At 39.0% G+C, this 21586-nt stretch overlaps 1 protein-coding gene across 3 annotated transcripts; it reads left to right on the forward strand.

Annotated features, from left to right (window-relative positions):
* Positions 1–18545, forward strand: chst6 (carbohydrate sulfotransferase 6). 3 transcript variants are annotated; one of them, XM_020934752.2, is made up of 4 exons: positions 1–130; positions 6580–6721; positions 15384–15471; positions 15561–18545. In XM_020934752.2, the coding sequence occupies exon 4, from the start codon at positions 15586–15588 to the stop codon at positions 16783–16785; it is 1200 nt and encodes a 399-aa protein (XP_020790411.1). In that variant the 5' UTR covers positions 1–130; positions 6580–6721; positions 15384–15471; positions 15561–15585; the 3' UTR covers positions 16786–18545. The 3 variants fall into 3 exon arrangements, with proteins under 3 accessions (XP_020790411.1, XP_020790410.1, XP_055011260.1); XM_020934751.2 differs by having other exon boundaries at positions 7–130; positions 6609–6721; XM_055155285.1 differs by having other exon boundaries at positions 26–130; positions 6584–6721.
* The last annotated feature ends 3041 nt before the right edge of the window (positions 18546–21586 follow it).

Genomic DNA, 21586 nt, shown 5'->3' on the forward strand with positions numbered 1-21586 from the left:
CGCGCACGGACCTGCTGGCCACGTCTCAAAACTACACAGTGCGTGTGGCCGCAGGAGCACGGGCACAGCCGCTCTTCACAGCCGCTCTCCTCTGCGCGCACGGTAACGGGACGTCGAGTGTGGAAACACGGTAAGAGTCCGTCTGCTGGGATCGGGCAGAGAGCACAAAGTTAGGACTGTGTTTTTTCGGAGTTGTTCGTTTCCAAGGGAACGGAGCTGTGCCTCTCTCGGTGCTGGGACTTTGTGTGCTTTTGGGGTTTAATGCCTGCACCTCGTCCTGTTAACTGTACTCCCGGTATAGTCTTCACGCGCGGTTTAGTCACGTTTTAGTCACGTTTCAGCGCTGGAGTCGGCCAGAACCAACTGTTTTCATGGTTTAAACTTTCCTACAATGTGTCTAATTTTCACTGACTATTAGCCTGTTTAAGTGTGGTAGATTAATTTAGGACCAGATAGCCTACCCTCTTTTCACATAATTCACACACTTAACCCTATTATTTTATGTCTGCAGTGTAGATTATGTAGACCTACTATTAATGTATCATAAATAATACAAGCTCAATTTAAAACTGTTGAGTCTAAACATTATGCACACAATCCTAGAGTAATAATACAAATAATAATCTTTATGTAGGCGTTTAGAGATGAATGAACACAAATAAGCCTACAAAATAAATACATCAGCAGACACAGACACAACAATTTGGCCAAGGTATGGATTTTAAAATATTGATTTTGATTTTGATTGCCCAGGAAAAAATATGTGTCTTATCATGCCCCAGATAAATTTCAGTGATCCGGGGAACTGTGTTTACACAGAGTTGGGTAGAGTAGCCAAAAATTATACTTAAGCAAGAGCAATGTTACTTCAAAATAATATTATTGTAGAGGTACAAAGCTGTGGTCCACAAAATGACTCAAGAGTATGCAATATTTGGGAAAAGTAGTACTCAAATAAGAGTAACTTTACATGTACCTGTCGGGATGTAGCATCTGATTTTTAAACTTGTAAATTAATGAAATTGGATGGAAAGAAGATTAAATAGTGCACAAAATCTGATATTTTCAAAGGATAAAAATGAGACAAACTAAATGATATCTGAAGGAGTGGCGCAAGAAACACAAATGTTCAAATCATTTCATATTGTCAAAATAATTTTTTTTTCAGTAAATGTAACTGAGTACTATCCACCTCCGACTCTAGGGCTGCATGTTGAGTGTACAGCACACTCCAGCTATGCTTCAAGAGACATTTTATTGAAAACACCTAGGAAAATATTGCCCATGTCTTTGGAGGAGCACACACTTATTTTAGACCAGGTATAACACAAACAGTACTATGTGCAACTGGGTACTAGTTTAAGTTAAAATTTTTGGATAACTGACTGACTGTCTTAAAAAACAAAAACAAAAAACAACCAACAACAAAAAAAGCAACAACAACAAACAAACCAAAAAACAGTACTAGTTCCTGGACACATCTGGACATATCCTAGTTAAGCAATACACAATGAACTTATGACCTCAAGACCTGCTTAATAATTAAATGCTGTGTTGCTTGAATGGACCCGATACAAGATACAATACCGATTCTGATACAATGATGATAATTGTCACCGCATCAATGAGACAGTGGCAGAGATGAGCATACACTGTAAAATATGAAAGTGATAAAAAAAAAAAAAAGGCCATTATTCCCTCGTTTCATTTGCTGATTTTTTTCTTTGAAGAACAGATGCACGAGTCCAAAGGGCTTGCTCTTGTAGTTTGATGTGAGCAATGATAATGTTTGAAAATTATACAGCATTGGGTGGTAAAGCTGATTTGCATGCACAGCAGAGGAAGAATATAAAGAGCCATAAGCACCAGATGGAAGCAGGTATTTATTAACTGAGCATTTTACATGTTTACATATTCACATATTATAATATTTTAATTCATAAATTAGGGCACCAAACTATTTTATTATTAGCCTATTTTAATGAATTAATTATTATTATTTTTCTCTTTTATGCCCATATTTCTCTTTTGCGTGCGTGGAGCAGAGTGTGTGTTTAATGCTTAACACTTGTATTGTACATTCAGCCCATTATTAGATCAAGACCTTGGCTGTTTAACTGCTGACGGTATCATCTTGGCCAGAGGTCAACAAACTTTTTTCTCTGGAGGCCACATTGTGTCACTCCTGACTGTGATGGGGGGCCGGTGTTCGGTCAGCAGTATAAAAGAATTGTATGATCCTGACGACGCAGATTATATTCTTTGAAAACCTCCACATTTTTTTTTTTTTTACAAATCAGACAAATTGCACGGTCCTTACACTGAACGTCGTCCACTGTTCTTTGGCAACTCGGCATTCTCTGTCAACTTTTCATACTTACTTTTCATAACATGAGCCATTTTACTGTCTTTAACTGCACTACAGAACTCTGCGCGTGCATTGACTGTCACTGACCTCGAGCTTGTCAGTTGATGAAAATGCTGTGGCAAATATAATTATGTCATAAAATATTTTTAATAGAAATTTAAATACTTCATATAAATATCATTTTCTAATTGAAAAAATCAACAAAATACAACATGCAGATGTGTTATTATCTGCCAAGAAGTAATTAAAAAAAATAGGTCATGAAAACTTTTGAGGACTGCATCATAGGGCCAGTTTAAGTGGTGGGGGGAAGAGGGGCAGAAGGGCTATGGGACCTGTCAAAGGGGCATGGAGGGCCTGAGTTGGCTCGGGGCCTTAGTTTGATGACCCCTGATCTTGTCTGTGCTCCCCCTAGAGGACAGTAGGTTAACATTAGCTTCCATACTCACAGAAGCTTCCTCTGATGAAGTATTTACATTGACATAAAAATGCTGTGTGTGATTATCCTTGTGTAACTTGCTGTTGTCTGTCTCATATTTAAATCTAGATTTATTTTTGCATGACTCAACTAATTCCCAATACACAATGAATGGAGCAGGAAGTGAGGATCTGCAGTTTTTGAGAGAATCGGAAATAGCCAGGCAGCTGTGTGAATACAACCTATTGAACACCATTTGCACACAATGACACTCTAGGGGCCTAAAGACCTCTGGGTGGACTGGCATTCAGGGCCTATTGCTTTTCCAGTCTCTCTGCGTTAGGATTGAAAATCATATAGTGTTACAATTATTATTAGTGCATATAACAGGTTAGAATACTTTTTATTAAAACACATTGAAAACTTTTCTGGTGAAGGGCCCGTCAAATGCTTTCCTCCATGGATATGTTATTGGTTTATTTTGGAATGTTTCACAGTATAATATTAAATCTTTCTATCTTCATGGAGACCAAACCAATCCTAGTTATAACAGACAAAAGAATGTATATTTGAGCTATGAAACCAATTGAATAAATGTAAGGTAGAGCTGTTTAATGTCATACTGTGGAACATTCCAGGCACAGCAATGACATATCCATAGAAACAAGCTATGAGGCGCCCCCTAGGCCATATATCAGGAATAGGTCACACATAATAATGCAAGCTTATACTTGTACTACGTTTCCTTGCACATGCAGATGAAAAGCTTGCACATACACGACATTTTCTTGCATACTGTATGCTAATGAATAGCTTGCACATAAACCATTTTTGTCTTGCACATCCACTTCAAAAGCTCATACAAGTTACTTTTACTTGTACAAGCATCGCTTTTCTCTTACACATAGTGCACGAACATTCAAAACTGTGATGTGATATGTGTTCAATAAATGGTGTATATGCAAAGGAAAGTGGTGTGTGTGCGAGGTAAAATTTAAAGGACCAAGCAGAGTCTCCACCCAGATCGACCTCAATCCGTGTATTATTCGTTTATTTGTTTTTCAAAATAAAATCAAAAATAAGAAATTTAAATAACTATTTTCTTCATTATTTGTCTCCAAAACCAAAATGAAAAAAAAAAAAAAAAAACGGATAACGGATAATGATTCCGGGACCAGTCCTGGTCTGGTTCCGGAATAAGCCCTGGTCTCAGTTCTGTTCTCAGTTCTGGCCTGGTCCTGGTCTCAATCCCGGTCTCAGTCCTGGTCTGGTCCCGGGCTCAGTCCTGGCTTCAGTCCTGGCCTCAGTCCCGGTCTGGTCCCTGTCTCAGTCCTGGCCGCGGTCTCGGTCTGTTAAGGGTCTCAGTCCTGGCCTCAGTCCCAGTCTGGTCCCAGTCTTAATCCTGGTCTCAGTCCCGGTCTCAGTCCTGGTCTCAGTTCTGATTTGGTCCTGGTCTGCCTTGGTCTGGTCCCGGTCTTAGTCCTAATCTCAGTCCTGGTCTGGTCCCGGTCTCAGTCCTAGTCTCAGTCCTGGTCTTAGTCCTGGTCTCAGTTCTGGTCTCAGTTCTGATCTGGTCCTGGTCTGTGTTGGTCTGGTCTCGGTCTCAGTCTGGGTCTCAGTCCCGGTCTCAGTCCCGTTCTGGTCCCAGTCTCAATCCTGGTCTCTGTCCTGGTCTCAGTCCTGGTCTCAGTTCTGATCTGGTCCTGGTCTCAGTCCTGGGCTCAGTCCCAGTCTGGGCCTGATCTCAGTCCCTGTCTGGTCCCGGTCTCAGTCCCGGTCTGGTCCTGGTCTCAGTCTTGATCACCTGGCAGTCTATGCGAGTGCACCTCCGGGTCCATCCTGACATTCAGTCCTGGTTTAGTCCTGGTTTAATTCTGTTTTAGTCCTTGTTCAGTCTGGCATCGCAGTTTAAGTCAAGGAAACAGGAAACAGCTGATATCAGTTTTTTCCATTATTAGTTTAAACACAAAATCGAAAACTGAAAAAACAAATCATTATCTGTTTTTTCATTTTGGTTTTGGAGACAAATAATGAAGAAAATAGTTGTTTTTTCGTTTTCTTATTTTTGGTTCTATTTTGAAAACCGAATGAACGAATGATATACGGATTGAGGTCGATCTGGACGGAGACTGCTCGGTCCACAAGCTTTTCATGTGCATGTGCAAAGAAAGGTACACGTAGCTTTTAGTATTTATGTGTGACCTATTCCTGATATACGGCTTAAGGAGTGGCCTCATAACAAGGAGGTAACAGAATCCCAACCAAAAAGTTACATAGTACACTTTTAACATAATTCTGTTTTTACTAAAAATAAAATAAAATAAAAATAATGATGACTTACATAGAGGTCATTCAAGTTTGGTTACGTTGTAAGCACAATATAAACAAGAGCCAAAACACGCAGTAGTTATGAAACACATTTATTCATTGTCTTCTGGTATGGAATGTTCAATTGCATTTTTATGTGTTGACTCTAGCTAGAGGTATTCTGTTTTAGGACTGTTCACCGCTTTGTGTTTTTTCTACTCTTCTTAAATTGAAACTAAACACTAATTAAACTTTTTTTTGCCACTTAATGGTGTATATGCATTGAATAGCATTGTCTTCTGTTCCTAGTCTTTTATTTATTTATTTATTTGTTGGCAAACTGCATACATTTCTGGTCAAAAACGTCTAAATCTAAGTTTGTGCTACCTTTAATGGCTGCTGCAATTTCAAGTAATATGTGACATCATGCAGGACTGCCTTAATTCCAGCCAGGTTAAAGTGTGGTTACCTGTTAAATCAATCACATTGTTCCTTTTACTCCCAGGCCCTGCCCCCTCCCCCTCTCACTCTTTCTTTAGTCCTCCCGGTACTGCCTAGTTTATCAGTTCTATTTGAAATGCGGTTGTGAGTGAAGTTTAGGCATTTTGTCTGACTTTAACTGATGTAAAAGTATGAGAAATATGCCCTGCCCATGATCCTCTGGGCCACACGTTTTCTCACGTCTCCACCAAACTAATCCAAGTGTTGCTCCACAGCAAACACCTACAGTCTGGTGGCTCCATCTGAATCCCATATGACACAATACTGCATCATTAAACCTGCCTGAGACACTCCTAGTTGGTTTTATTTGACATTCCCTCTGCCATATTCAGAGGTGGGAAGGGTAGCAAAAAATCCCTTGTAGACTTACTAGTGGGAAGAGTAGCCAAAGAGTACTGTTACTTCAATAAAAAATGTTGCTCAAGTAGGAATAAGAGTATGTTGCTAGAAAAAAAGTACTCTACAGTGGAGCACTTCCTGTACCTATAACATCACAAGGTGTTTTCTGTTGGAGAGAAGAACTCAACTTAAATATACGGAGTTTGTGCATTATACATGTGTGAATGAAACAAGAATAAACTTTTTTTTTTAAAGGTAATGCTAAGATGTGGAACATTCTGGGCAGAGCAATGACATCAGCATGGAGATGAGCAGGGAGCAAGGTGGACTGTATAAACTTTAGATTATATTATCTGTAGATTGAATCATTATTTGAAATAGAATAACATAAAAGAGAAGTACAGTATTCCACCCACCTCTACACACAAAGAGATAACTTATTAGGTAAAAACAGCTTAATTATTATTATTTTTTACCTCACTGCAATTGATTCAACTGATAACACAATAATTCAATTTCCTGAAACAGATTGTAAAAGTCTGTGTATTTTTTTCTTTTTAAATGCAAAATAATTAACCCTGTAAAACCAAAAGATTAGCATTTTCTCGAAAGGTAATGCTGTGTAGTCATTGTTCTCATCTCTCAGACAGGGACCTTGTGTTTGTGTGAAAACAGAGCCTGAGGGACCCATGTGAGCTGCTCCTATCCAGACTGTCCAATCAGCACTGCTCCTGCCCAAACCATCCAATCAGCACGGCTTCTTCAGCCCAGTTCACATCTTCATCAAAGTAAGTCAAACCTCTATGGCCCTGTCCCAAATCAGATTCCTTCAGAGATTTTTCTCCATAGTGAGCTCAGCTTTTTAGGATGAGGAGCAGGTGCCCACTAACCCACATATTGCAGGTACTAATGTCAAAAATATTAAATAAGCACAAAATCAGTATTTAGACTAGTACTGAAAAAAGATACTCTTTTAAGAAAGTATCGATACCAAAAATAATCACATAATTGGATAAAATTTCAAAAACATATTTCAGAACAGTTTCAGCTTGAGTTTTAGCAGAACTAGTGTAAGACCACATGGTAATAAAAAAAAATCCTATTATTTTGTGTTGAAAATTACAATATTGTCTAAAAAGAGCTTTTAAAATTATCATCGAAATTGGCATCAAACCTATATTTAGTATTAAAATCGAGTTTGGAATTTTAATATTGTTACAACAAACAACAACAAACTTTATATAAACACTGCTAACCCTGTAGTATAGATCTGTACAAACATGTTTCTTCAATACATAGTTTGTCAGTTAAATGTTGTCTTTTTGTCAGTTCTCCTGGACATGTTTAACTGCACTGTTTTTCTGGTCTGTCAAAAGCTTTTCCTCATGGAGATGTTATTGCTTTGTCTGGAATGCTTCACAGTATGATATTAAACCTTTCTATCTTCATGGAGACCAAGCCAGACCAAGTTACAGGTCAAATCTGTGGAGAGGCGATTCTGTTCACAGTCAGAATGCCTGTTTTTCTAGGTATTTTTGCACTATAAAATCACCTCTAATTGAATACATGTAAGACAGATTTGTTTACCATAATGTCATACTGTGGAACATTCCAGGTAGAGCATATCCATAAACACAAACAGGTGATCAACCCCCAACCAAAAAATCACATGGTGCAGGTTTAAAATGTGAACTTTGAACAGAAACCTATTATTAAAACATAAATTGCAATCCCAAATCGTTGAGCCATACTGGGTTCACCAGGACAGACGCACATAGAGCTGTCTTGTGTAGCTCTTTGCCAGTGGAAAAGCTGTCCTAAAGGATATGTCCCATATGACCTTGCACGTGCTTGATGTTTTGTGCCGCATGTGCATGATTTAATGAACCATGAAGCAGCAATTAAATCTTTATATAAATATTTTTTACTGCGTGAAGGAGAGCTCCCTGGAAACAAATAGGCCTACAGACTTGTGTATGTCTTTGATATGAAAGTCTTGAGTTGGTTTAAGTGCATATTCTCCGGCCCCTTCATTTGTGTCATAGTGGCCATTGAGTTAACCAGTCGATCTTTTAAGTGTTTTGAGATAGACTCTTAATGGGGGCACTAGGTTCCTCTGCCTAAATAGGGCTGTGGAATTATAGCGTATTATCATGTCCAGGATAAAAAAAAAGACAAACTCAATAGGAGTTAGTTTGTGGCTGCATAAAAAAAAGAAAAGAAATTAAAAAGGAGTCTAAAAACATTTTGATGTGACGCGACTGTAGAGGCTTGTCAGAGATGTTGGTCATCTAAAAAGTTGTTTTTGTTAGGTTGTTAACTTCAAATGGCTTTAACACCAAAATGTCCCCAGCCTCCACTACAGAGGACATGTTATAAAATTATAAATAAAAATAAAATGAACAAAATGTAAATACTAAGGTGTTTACCTCCAAATAGAAAGAAAATCACACAAAACATATTGCAATACACTTTTTCTTCGCGTCACAGGAGGATATGACAGCTTCTGATGATTCTAAAATTTTGACTTAATTTGGTGAGATAATACCTGTTGTAAATATGAATTGTAGTTTTACACCAAACAAGAACCCATTTGTGAAGAAAAGTTAAAAAACAGGTTGATAATGAGAGGAAGGAGGAAGGAGTTCTGTTTTAGAGCATGCCCTATTGTTGACACCATGCAAGGGAGAATTCTATCCAACAGTTAGGCTGTTACGTCCCCTTTGCTAGGGGAGAAAGGGAAGTAACAATAAAATCAGGATGTTAAAGGTTTAACTAAAAATTGTGCATTTATTATTTACAGTGTAAGGGAAGACCAAAAAAAAAAAAAAAAAAAAAAAAAAAAAAAAAAAAAAACAGGCAATTGAGGTGAAAAATAAATAGGAGTTAAACAAAATAATCTAATAAACTAAAGAGCCCTAACTAAATACAATGTACCAAATCTAACTCAAGTTTTTCTGCGAACAAAAAGGTGTCTCAAGGAACTAAACGAGGCAACAGCCGGCAATATAACAAAATGAGACAACCCAAACATCAAACAAAAGGGGCGAGTTGGCCGCAGTAATCCAGCCGCCTCGAGCAGACGGAAGATGGTCCCTTTTCAATCCCCGCTATCACAGGCGTCATCCGCGGACTGGTGGGAGCGCAGGGATGAAGGGCCAATCGCCGATGCGCTGCGACACCAGCCTCCGTCCCGCGTCGGGTGCTCCCGCGCATCCGGGTCCAGGGCTCGCGGACCGGGAGCATCATGCGCAGACAAAAGCAAATACAGAAGAACGGGAGTACTTTAAACAAAACTCACAGGGCCGAGGCCCCTAACATACTGTAGGCAAAAATTACACATAAATATATTTTAAACATTAAAGTGTTTTCTTACATTTTTATTTGTCAAATTTGGATTTCATTGTACATTAGAGGAGTTTTGGGCCAGTGTACAGCGTGGTTGCTAGGTAACAGTAATGGAATTTTTTGTAAAATCTAAAATTTTATGATCTTAAAAGTGCAGTATGTAACTTTTTTGGAAGAGGGTGCCTGCTTGACTCCATACTGATGTTATAGTTTTTTCCTGGAATGTTCTACAGTATGGCATTTAATTTAACTATCTTCATGGAGACAAGCAGACCACATCACAAGGTCAAGTTACAGGTCAGATCTGTGGAGAAGTGGACCCAGTCACAGTAATATTGCATGTCTTTACGAAATAAAAACACTCGTAATTTGAATAAATAGAATAATAAAAATATATTTGCGCATACTGTACATCCCAGGCAAAGCTATAATATCACCATGGAAACAAGCAGATGGCGGACCCTCTATTAGACACAGTGCACCTTTAACTGTGTATGTAAAATGAGTAGTCCCAACCGGTCATAGGCAGTTTAACCTGCTGGCTGTTGATGGTTGCCTTTTCAGGTGGTGGTGGTGGTTGGTCACATTTAGTGCAAACTCTGTGTCAAGTCTTGTGGAGGATTCAGGACCTCTAGCTGTCTCTAACATCATCTTCTAAAGTCCACTCAACCCCGGTAACATAAGTTTGTAACCAGTCCCCTCGGCCCCTGCACAGGCTCATATTTCCTGTGTCTCACGCTGTAACAGGAGGCAGCCCTGTGTTTTGTGCTTAGGTTTGTGTGTGCTGGATGACATATAAACATATACCTATTATTATTTGGTCATGTGGCAAATCATCTTCCGTATAAATTAACCTGTTGCAGAAGTACAAGCGTCTTCAAATGTATTTAGATTTGCCCAAACTATAACAATGTCCCCATGGCAGGGCATAGAGTAGGGAGGGTGGTTTAGAAAGAGTGAAATGTGGGTGTGTGAGTTTGTACTATCTGATTCTCTTGACAAATTCACTGTATTTATTGCTTTCTGTAAATAATCCTATTGCTTTTAGTGAAATCTGAACAGTTAAAAAGCTCTTCTGGGAACAGGTGTTGCGAATTAGCCTAGGCTAAGAACACTGTGACACCTGCACCATCACATAATTGTTAATCTATGTTTGTTGTATCAATAAATAACAGAGTGTAATTATCCCTATGTAGACTTGTATAAAGACTCTCAAGTAACGTATGGTACACCGTGCATTTGTACAAATATTGAAATTACAGCAGCTATCACTGTCATGTTAAACCTTTTTGCTGAACCTTTGATTTTGTGTAATATAACACAAACTGACTCTTGTGAGCTTTAAGCCATCAAAAACAACAGTATGTATTTGTTAAACCACTACCTGTGCAAAGTCAGTATGACATAAAGCAGCTGTAACCATTAAAACAATGAATATGTGACATGTAATTTAGTTATATAATTAAAATTCCCCCAAAATACTCACGATAACGAACTTGTATCCCCAAAATTTTGTATCACGATATACTGATATTTCAATATTTTGATATTTTTGCACAGCCGTACTAGTAAGATACATGTACTATATTCAATCAGCATCACCCTTACCCACACCTGCTACACAAGTCAAGTACTTTTTTGAAATTCTCAACTTTCAGAGTAAATCCATCAAGCTTCTAAAATGGCCCAAGAACTGACCAGAACTAAAAAAGAAAAGAAAGAGGCCCTTGACAACTTCACATTATTGTACATAACATAATGGTGATTTCTTTGCATGTTTCTTGTTACCAATATGTGATGAAAATGCCATGACACCTTAAAGAGGGGGTATTATGCTATTATGCTTTAGTTTTATTTTTTATTTTTTTTACCATGTTATGATCTTACTCTCTCATCAATAACATGCCTGAAGAGGTTTTAGATGTAATCCATGCATGTTGTAGTGCAGTCCCTTCTGGCTGGGCCCTATTCGAGCCCTCCTTACAGTTAGATGTTAGATAATGTCTCATGCTCACAAGCCTGCCTCATCCATGCTCCCACATAACAATCCTCCATAAATATACAAACAAACAACACTGTACACAGGATCTTGACAAATGTGTTATGATGTGCAGTAGCGTGTACATTTTCAAACCAATAAAATGTAACATGGTGATCTAAATAAGTTATGTGTTAGCAATTAATACCCCATAGAAGTAAAATACAAATAGCATTTGCAGTCGCTGTGTTGTTATTGTATTGGGCTGGGGTCTAACCAAGCAGAAGATCTGGCCAAGTCAATCACAAAAATATAAGAGATTATTAAATTACTGAAAAATAATAAAACTCCAGGACCTGATGGTTTAAGTGGAGAATTTTATAAAGCCATGTATAAAAGACTTCACTCCAATATTATGGGGTGTATTTGCTTTTAAAGAAAGGGACCCACCAAAAAGCTAGTCAGAGGCCATCATATCAGTGATATACAGGGAAGGGAAAAACCATAAACAATATGGATCTCACAGGCCCTTTAGTCTCCTAGGGAATGATGCCAAAATTCTTGTCTTAAATCTAACAAAGAGAATGCAGATGTATATAGGAAAATATATCAAACCAGATCAAACTGGTTTCATTGCAGGGCTGCCAAGAAATCTGTCCACCAGTGAATTCATCTCACGCGATACACTCAGACGGCATTTGACTGGATGGACTAAGTATGTTTAATTATATAAGCATATCAAAACAGCAACATTACCTTTGTTAATTGGATTAACACTCTTAGTATTACTAGATGGTGGTTTTAGCTGATAAAGGATTAAAGGACTAAGGATTAAAAATTTGTCAGTTTTCTCAAGAATAATCCTTAAATCGTTCTCCCTGATTTAATGTGAATTGAATATCTTTTCAAATACACTATTATCTTGAGAAGAACTTGACCACATAAAAGCTCAACTGTACTGGATAGAGGTGGTAGAAGACAAAAGATAAAACATAATACTGTAATTGGTGATTCAGATTGGGAAAACTCATGGGAGGAGTGGCATAAATCTCTTAGCAGTCCAAACTGGAAAGAGTTTAGTTGGAAACCAAGAATGAGATTTTGTCATTAATTTTAGCAAGCTACAATGAGAATGTCAGAAAATAAAATATATGTTCAAGGGCCCATATTGCGCTATTTTCTGATCTATGTTATAATGTTGCTTCCTCATCACAAACATATCTGGAGTTGTGTTTTGTTTCATTCAACAAGGGTAACACACAAACCCTGCATATTTAGACTGAGTTCTTCTCTCGAACTAATAACACTCCATTCCACCTTGTGATGTCATGTGGTAATATGGGAAGTGCTCCTCTGTGTTTTTAAACTCCATACACCTTCACTAGAATCTTTTGGATTTTGGATAATTTCAACCTTGGAATTGTCAGTCTCTACTGAGCAAAAGGTAAAAAGTTATGTTAACTTGAATACTACAGCTTGATGACATCATAAGGTGGGACAGAGCATTTTGAGCTTTAGAGATGTAGACAGACTAAATATGCAAGATTACTCAAACATATGTAAGGGAAACAAAACACAACTTCAGGTATGTTTTTGACGAGGTAACACCATTCTAACATGGCTTAAAATTCACAATTTTGTGTAATATAGAACCTTTAAGAGTTCTTGCTTTTTGCAGGTTTTAATAAAAGTTAAAAAAGAATGTGATAAGTACGTTTTTAATTTATAAAGTGCTTTTCACAGACATATATCACAAAGACACTTTACAGATTATTACCATTTACTTCCTACCCGGGGATGGTAAGATATTATTGTAGTCACAGCTGCCCTGGGTCAGACTGACAGAAGCATGGCTGCCATCACCCCTTCCGATCACCACCATCGCACACACGCACACATACATTTTCATTCTAGGTAATGTGGCTGTAGTGCCTTGCCTAAGGACACAATGACATTTTTGTGACTGGCGCACCACTGTGGCACCTGATTTTCCTAGTGATCTCCCTTCCAAGTACAGTCCCTGACAAAAGTCTTGTCGCTTATCCATTTTGTAGAAACAAAAGCTTATAACCTGACTTTAAATTAATCGATTGGTTTTAGAAATGTCTCATATGAAAGCTAAAACTCTCCCAAATTATGCTCAATATACTAAAATAAATTTGCTTCACTGAAGAAAGATTGATCATTTAATGAACCAGAAAGGTCAGATTTTGGCAAGACAAAAGTTTTGTCGCCTACAGAAAATTTAACAAATAATTTACTTCAAATACAAAAATATGTTGCATAACGTCAGTGAATTAAGTAGTGGTGCTGTGAGATCCATATTAATATCTTGTGTGACTTCCATGAGCTTGAAGGACTACATCCATGCAGTTTGACAATGATTCATACAATTTGTTGATGAAGTCATCAGGAATAGCAAAGAAAGCGTCTTACATGCCTCCCAGAGTTCATCAAGATTCTTTGGTTTTGCCTTCCATGCTTCCTCTTTCATTCTACCCCAGACATGCTCAATGATGTTCATGTCTGGTGACTGGGCTGGCCAGTCCTGGAGCACCTTGATCTTCTTCGCCTTGAGAAACTTTGATGTAGAGATAGAAGTATGCGATGGAGCACCATCCTGCTGCAAAATTTGACCCCTTTTATGGTTGGGAATGTAAGAGGAGCTAATACTTCTTGATATTTTAGGTTATTGATATTGCCTTCCACCCTGCAAATGTCTCGCACACCCCCATACTGGATGTAGCCCCAGACCAGATTTTTCCGCCACCAAACTTAACTGTTTTCTGGGTGAATCTTGGATCCATGCGGGCTCCAGTAGGTCTCCTGCAATATTTGCGGCGGCTGTGATGTAATTCAACCGAGGATTCATCTGAGAAATCCACCTTCTGCCACTTTTCCAGTGTCCATTCTTTTAGCAGGCTGTGGGCCTTGGCAAATGCCACACGGTTTTTAATTGACTTTTGTTTAGTGCTGGTTTCTGTGCACTGATTCGACCATGGAGGCCGTTTCGAGACAGAATTCTACAAACTGTTGTGGTTGACACAGGGACTTGAGGTGACCAGGCCTGGTGGAGTCTGCTGCAGTGGAAAAGGGGCTGGCCTTGGATTTTCAAATCAACAAACAGTCCTCCCGAGCAGTTGTCTTGCGGGGTCTGCCGGACCTGGGCTTGTCAAAAACATCTTCAGTCATTTCAGATCTTTTTCTTATTCTTTGTACTTGACACTGAGACACATTGAAGGTGTCAGCCACCTCAGCAGTGGATCTGGTCTTCAGCCTCTTGATAATTAACGCTTTGGTCTCAGGGTGGATCTTAGGCATGTTGTCAGAGGTCAAGTTGCAGTTGATGTGAAGGTCTGGTGTGCTGGGGTTCTTTTTATACACACCCACTAATTGATTGATCAGTAACTGATCACAGGTGAGGCTGTAATCTAGGATTGGGTGCATCATATGACAAGGCGACAAGACTTTTGTCTTGCCAAAATCTGACCTTTCTGTGTTCATTAAATGATCAATCTTTCTTCAGTGAAGCTAATTTATTTTAGTATATTGAGCATAATTTGGGAGGGTTTTAGCTTTCATATGAGACATTTCTAAAACCAATCGATTAATTTAAAGTCAGGTTATAAGCTTTTGTTTCTACAAAATGGATAAGCGTCAAGACTTTTGTTAGGGACTATAGTAACCAGACCTGGCCTTGCTTGGCTTTGAGATCTGACGAGATCAGGCTTTCACAAGCCGGTATGGCCACAAAGAGTCAAAGTCAAAAAACTCAATGGAATGGGTGCCCAGCAGTGTTTGAATGTGCATTTATAAAGTGTGAGGGAATTGCTGCTAGGCTAATGTGTCACAAAAACATGCTTAAATTAAATGCCCTCTCCAAAGACTAAGTGGGAAATAAGTGGTGTTGTGTTATACCCAAGCACCCATTGTATTATGTTATTTCAAGTGTTATATACGTACTGTACCACAGAGGCATATTTTCTGATGATGTGTTTTCATCATGGAATTAATCATTATGAAATGTTTAGCTTTATGAAATCTCAATGAAATGTGAAGCTAAATGTCTGTTTCTGCTCTGCACTGTCCATCTCTTAAATGCTGATTTGACTTGTCCTCCACAGGAGATCGTCACATGCACCCTTAATGATGAAGGCTTTGTTTGGACAGCTGACATCTTGGCTCATCTCCATCTGACTGCTCCAGGATCCTGTAAGTACTCTGTCTACAGTGGGGTTAGGTGTCACTTTAGTTCTTGAGTCACACACTCATTATGGGTGACCTTGTTCTTGTTTGCCCAGGCCATCAGACAGCTGGGACTCAGACATGCCTCGCTGCAGACTCAACCTGAGCACTATGATCTTCCTGGTCATCTTGCAGGGGGCAGCAGTGGTGTTGTTCTGTGGCTGGTATGTACAACTCAGCCCCTGTGGCCCCATCCCCTCCCATGGGAAGGTCCATGTGCTGCTGCTGTCGTCATGGCGATCTGGCTCCTCCTTCTTGGGACAGGTGTTCAGTCAGCACCCATCTGTGTTCTATCTGATGGAGCCAGGGTGGCACGTGTGGACCACGCTGCAGCGGCCCGGGGCAAAGGCCCTCAGGATGGCTGTCCGCGACCTGCTGCGCAGCACCTTCCACTGTGACTTCTCCACCATGGAGGCCTATCTGCCCCGACCACAGAACATGTCCAGCCTGTTCATGTGGAGCCACAGCCGGGCATTGTGCTCGCCCCCAGCCTGTCCTCTCACCCCGCGCACTCACTTCAGTAACCAGACAGTATGCAATCTCCAGTGTTCCAAGCAAAGTCTGGCTGGAGCAGAGCGCGCCTGCCACACGTACAGTCATGTGGTGCTGAAGGAGGTGCGCTTCTTTGAGCTGGAGTCCCTCTACCCTCTACTGCAGGACCCTGGGCTGGACCTACGCATTGTGCACCTGGTGCGGGACCCCCGAGCCGTCATGCGCTCCCGAGAGGAGTCGTCCAAGTCCTTCACCAGCGACAATGGCATAGTTCTAGAGCAGAGGAACGTGTCTGCAGCAGATGTCCAGTACCAGGTCATGCAGGAGATCTGCCACAGCCACATACGCATCAAGGAGACAGCGTTCCAAAAGCCCCCGCCCTTTTTAGAGGGCCGCTACAAGCTGGTGCGCTATGAGGACCTGGCTCGCAGCCCACTGGAGGAAATCAGTTCCATCTATGACTTTGTCGGTCTAGAGATGACTTCCACTTTGGCGGAGTGGATATACAAAGTGACACACGGCAAAGGCAAAGGTACAATAAAGGAGGCTTTTAAAATCACATCTCGAAATGCTGTGGACGTGTCTCAGGCGTGGCGCACCACTCTGCCTCACAGTAAAGTGCGGCGTGTGCAGGACGTGTGCCGCAGAGCCATGTCTACGCTGGGCTATCGGCCCGTCAACAGCGACAAAGAGCAGAAGAAACTGGACATTGACCTATTAGTGCCTCGTGAGCCCTACCGCTTTAGCTGGTTACCACCCAACACTGTGCCGCCAAAGATAAAACCTTAAAAAGGGATTTCTCCTCCTCTCTGCCAGGCTAGAACTGTACTGGACCAGACCTCACAAAAATCAAAATACTGATTATGTTATCTGTGTTTTTTGTGTGCTCAAAAGTGTAGCTTCTTACTGATTTGTGACTTTGGTGTATACATCCTCCATATGTAAGCTCCCAGGCTAGGTTTGTTTCTATGAAATCTTAATTTGTTTTTGATGTGTGTGTTCATTGTAGACTTGCAAAAGCTAAACCTAAAAGCAGCAGTTCACACATTTTTCTGTTAACTTAGATCATCAGCACACTTCACATTTACATTGGCTCTGTACTGCTACCAAGCTTCAGTAATAATGCATGTCCATGTACTGTCTGAAACTGGTTTGGAAATCGGTTTCTGTTTTTGTGTGTTTTGTTTTTGCTGTTGTTGTTGTTATTTTTGTTTTGTTTTGTTATTTTATTATTATTATTATTTTTTTTTTACAAATGAGTGGACCATTTTCTAAGGCAATAGTTGATGTATGGGCTAGGGTGTTAAGGTGGGGGGGCACATAACAGATATAGATGTATACATATTCAATGATGTTTAAATTGTGGCATCATAGTATATGAAGAAAGCATGCTGTGAAAAGTTAGTTCAAACTTTTAAAAATGAAATATTATCAAAGTTCTTGCTATCTTTTTCAGGAACACCATTCCTCAATAAGATCCTCTCCAGGTCCTTCATATTGTGGTCCATGCTGATAAACTCCCCCATTTAGTTTTCACGGAACTGGAATGGAGGAGGCACTAGCTTTTTATTTTGTGGCAAATTAAAGTAAAGAGTAGAGGACAAATCCTAGCTACACTTTCTCAAACCACACCATTTACAAACATGAAGTGTATTTTCTGCTTTACTAAAACTATCATGGATTTAGTCAACCACCTTAGCATGATGGTTTTTTTGTACATTCAATCAATCAGTATAATTGTATTTGCCCCCAAGGGGCAATTTAAGCACATTCAGCCTTAAAATACAATAATAATAGAAAAACTCACACAGAAGTCTGAGTGGAGATCAACAGGTAGGGTCATGAGATCCAATATCAGGGCAGTGTGGGGGGAGTAACAGCCCACAGGACAACAAAGTCCTTGTGTATCTTCTGTGTCCTGCAGCATCAAAGCAGTGGCCATGGGGAGCCAGGTGGACTCTGGGCACACAACAGGAAAGTCTCTTCCAAGCCTCACATAGAAACCACAGGTTAAAACTTAAACAAAAAAAATGAAATATTAAGAGTGAATGAAGAAATATTATTAAGAATTAATATGAACTGCACCGTTTGAACTAAAACTTTTACTAAAAATATTTTTTGTCAAAAGAATAAGACAAAAAACAAATGTACAATTTCTTGGCAAAATTAACACTGCTTCTGAGGAAACTTTCTGAGCCCAAACTCCAACGCTCTCAAAGATTCACTGCTGGAAATCTGCAAAGTCAAACCAGTCCAAGGTGCAAACTTGCAGCTGATGGTGCATACAAGTTTTTTTTTTTTTTTTTTTTTTAACAAACAAAATAATCATATTCATTCAAATCAGAATAATATTTTTGTAAATATTTGTAATGAAAACTTTCAGGGATAACACATTGGTAACTTTTTTCCCTATTTTCCAGGGGTACATTTTTGAGGGTACTTACGTTTTACACACATAACTGCCAATGCTCTCTCTAATTCCTTCTAAAATATGTGAATTATTGTATTTATATTTAAAAAATAATAAATGACCTGTAGACTTAAAATAACACTGTCTCAATTCATATTTTTCTCAAAATATAAAAATCTGAAATGGCTATTTTCAAAAGGCCCTGAGTAAGAGCCTGACGAGGGAACAGTGGCTGCTCATCTGCCCAGCTCGCTCAGAGTGGAGGTGCACTGGGGTTCAAGTGGGGCTAAACACTAGATTGACTTGACATTGTGTTTTATTCAGGACCTGTAGGGAAGCTTGTACAGTGTGTTTAACCTTATCCTTGAAGGTGCACTGTGTAACTTTCCTGTTGGAATAGCACCTGTTGGACCAAAAACTGCTTGTCTCCATAGAAATTTTATCATTTTGTCTAGCAGTGGGCTCCAACCTGTAGCTTGGGAGCTACCAGTAGCTCTCCACTCCCTAGCTCGCCAAAGGATTTCTGAATTATACATATTGTGCTGAATTACTCAAATTTAATGAACTATCGTATCATCGTGATGCCTAACTTTGTGAACTAATACTGGAAAAAGGTTTATGGGAAACAGAATTGAACTGTTCCCCATCTAAGGTTTTCCTATGCTCATTTTCTTGTGACAGCTAAAATTTGTAGCCCTTTAGCATTTTCTTTATGTAAAGGTAGCTCACCAGGAGAAAAGGGTTGGAGATTGCTGGTCTAGAATGTTCCACAGTATAGATTCAACTTGTCTCTCACAAGGGAGACAAGCAGGTCACAGCACTGCTCTACATTACTATTCAGATCAATAAAAATGATGCAATGAGCAATAAAAACACCCATAATAAACACATGCCAGATGTATATGTTAAATGCCATACCATGGAACATTCCAGGCAAAACATTAACATTTCCAAGGAGACAAGCAGGTAGCGCACCCTGCACCAGAAAGGTCGTGAAGTGTACCTTTAAATAATAGATCAGGGGTAACCTGTCAGTGCTTTGCTTTGTATTTGACATATACTAGAGTCTGTCTATAACTAAAGCTGCATGTGTTCACTTAGCCATAGGCCTGTCTGTTTCACTGCTGGAGCAGAACTCACCAGTTACAGCTGAAATAATTTCCGGGCTTCTGTCTACTTTATGGTCTCAATTATGTAAATCATCTGAAAAAACGAAATAGAAAAAGTAAACAAGATAAAATATAACAGACTGGTACGGCGTTCACTTGTTTGCAAACCAGGGCAGTGGGGACATCTAGTGGTGGGAGAGCTCTTTACATTTACGTTCCAACTTGATTTGAAGGCATGATATTGTATGATATGATATAATGATATTATGTATTGATAATGTAATAACGCTATTCAAATCACTCATGCTCCCACATGAGTGATTTGAGCTAAAATCTCACGAGTCAGTTTTGTGTAATATAGTATAGTTAAAGATCTATGGGGTATTAACTGCTAAAACATAACATCTTTAGATCACAATGTTACCTTTCATTATTTTGAAAATGTCACTCCCCCTTCAGAGTATTATCACAACACCATCAGCATGTGTCTACTACTGCACATCGTGTTAGGTTTGTGAAGTTGTTGTGTACAGATTTCTATCATACTTTTGTATATATATGTAGAATTGTCGTGTGAGAGCATAGATGACGTAGGTTTGTGGGTGGAGCCTTGCACAGAATCTTACACCTAACATTAAGGAGGGTGAATACTCATTAAAACTAATACATAATACTCCCTCTTTAAGTATGTTTCTCTGAACTTTGACACCAGTATGAGTTCCACAACAGAATCACAGTATTTTGTTACCAGAATTAAAACCTTTAAAGGGCCCTGTTAACTTGAAAACTACTACAAGGTGGAACAGAGCATTTTGAGCTCTGCAGATGTAGGCAGATAGATGTAGACACTATCACAGTCCCACTCTTGGCTCACATTAAGAGAGCTTCAAGCCAAAACCAGATACTAGCATACAAGATACAAGATACAAGCCGTGTGTGGAGGAGTTAGAGTGGCCATTTGAAGATTTCACACTATCAATCTGAGACACTGGATTCAAAAAACTTAAAACTGAAAAGAGTTAGTTTGTGCTATACAGTTGTTACAGATATTATATATATTCACTGACCTTAGCAAAGGGTCACAGTAACAGAACAGTATCAGATTTAGTATGCGCAGAAGTGCCTCTTGTCTAGGTTGGGAACTCACACAAAGCATAGATCCAATGAAAGTGTCTTGAAGTGAAGTCTGTGATGGAAAAAGTACACAATTTTGTTACTTAAGTAAAAGTACAGACACCAGAGCAAAAAATAAATAAATAAATAAACAAATAAATACATACATACATACATACATAAATAAATACATAAATAAAATAAAAGACAGAAAGAAAATACACAAGCAAAAGTAAAAGTATTAAAGTACCCATTTAAAAATGTACTTAAAGAGTAAAATGTAGAAGTATTTTGCACAGTTTGAGAAAGCTTCAAATGTAGTGATTTTGATACATATTTGTGCTGAATTTTGTCCAGGGGACTGACAAAAAGCTTAGAGCCAAAAAATTTGTTAAAGTGTGTATGGTTTTCATGCTTTTCTAATTATTACTTGGTTTGGATGGATAGTACCTGTGCTAAAAATACATCGTAGTGTACATAAGTTGAGTGGCAGTTTGTGTGGGGAAAAGTTAAAAGAAAAAAGAAAAATACAGAAAGTAGCGCTAAGTTGTAAAACAGAATCCCTTTACCTACTGTATGTCATCAAATCAGGTTTTAAGAAAATTTAGACTTAAATATTTAGACTTAAACATAAAGATGTTAACTATGTTTTGGTGAAATGAGTCTCACCCGTCTTTAAGAATGTTTGGCTTGAATTGAATTTACAAATAAGACCCCAGTTATAGGACCTGACAAATGAAGTAATACTTACATTAAACATTTCTATGACCTGTCTGTTTATTTATGATGAATTCATGATTCATTCATTTATTCTAGTTCTATAGGCCTAGAAGGTGATATGAACCTGCTGCTCAGATTGGTTTCCCTAATTAAGATGTACTTTTCAGAGTACAGCATGTCTTTACAACTGAGTCTATTATAGTATATTGTAGCTAAATCAAATGTTACAGACCGACAG

This window comes from Boleophthalmus pectinirostris, unplaced genomic scaffold (genome assembly GCF_026225935.1).
Source record: "Boleophthalmus pectinirostris isolate CB_2022bp ecotype Guang Dong unplaced genomic scaffold, ASM2622593v1 HiC_scaffold_2, whole genome shotgun sequence".
NCBI lineage: Eukaryota > Metazoa > Chordata > Actinopteri > Gobiiformes > Gobiidae > Boleophthalmus > Boleophthalmus pectinirostris.

Bases quoted from the DNA above. Each gene is read 5' to 3' on its own strand.
- chst6 (XM_020934752.2), top strand. From the start codon at position 15,586: ATGCCTCGCTGCAGACTCAACCTGAGCACTATGATCTTCCTGGTCATC.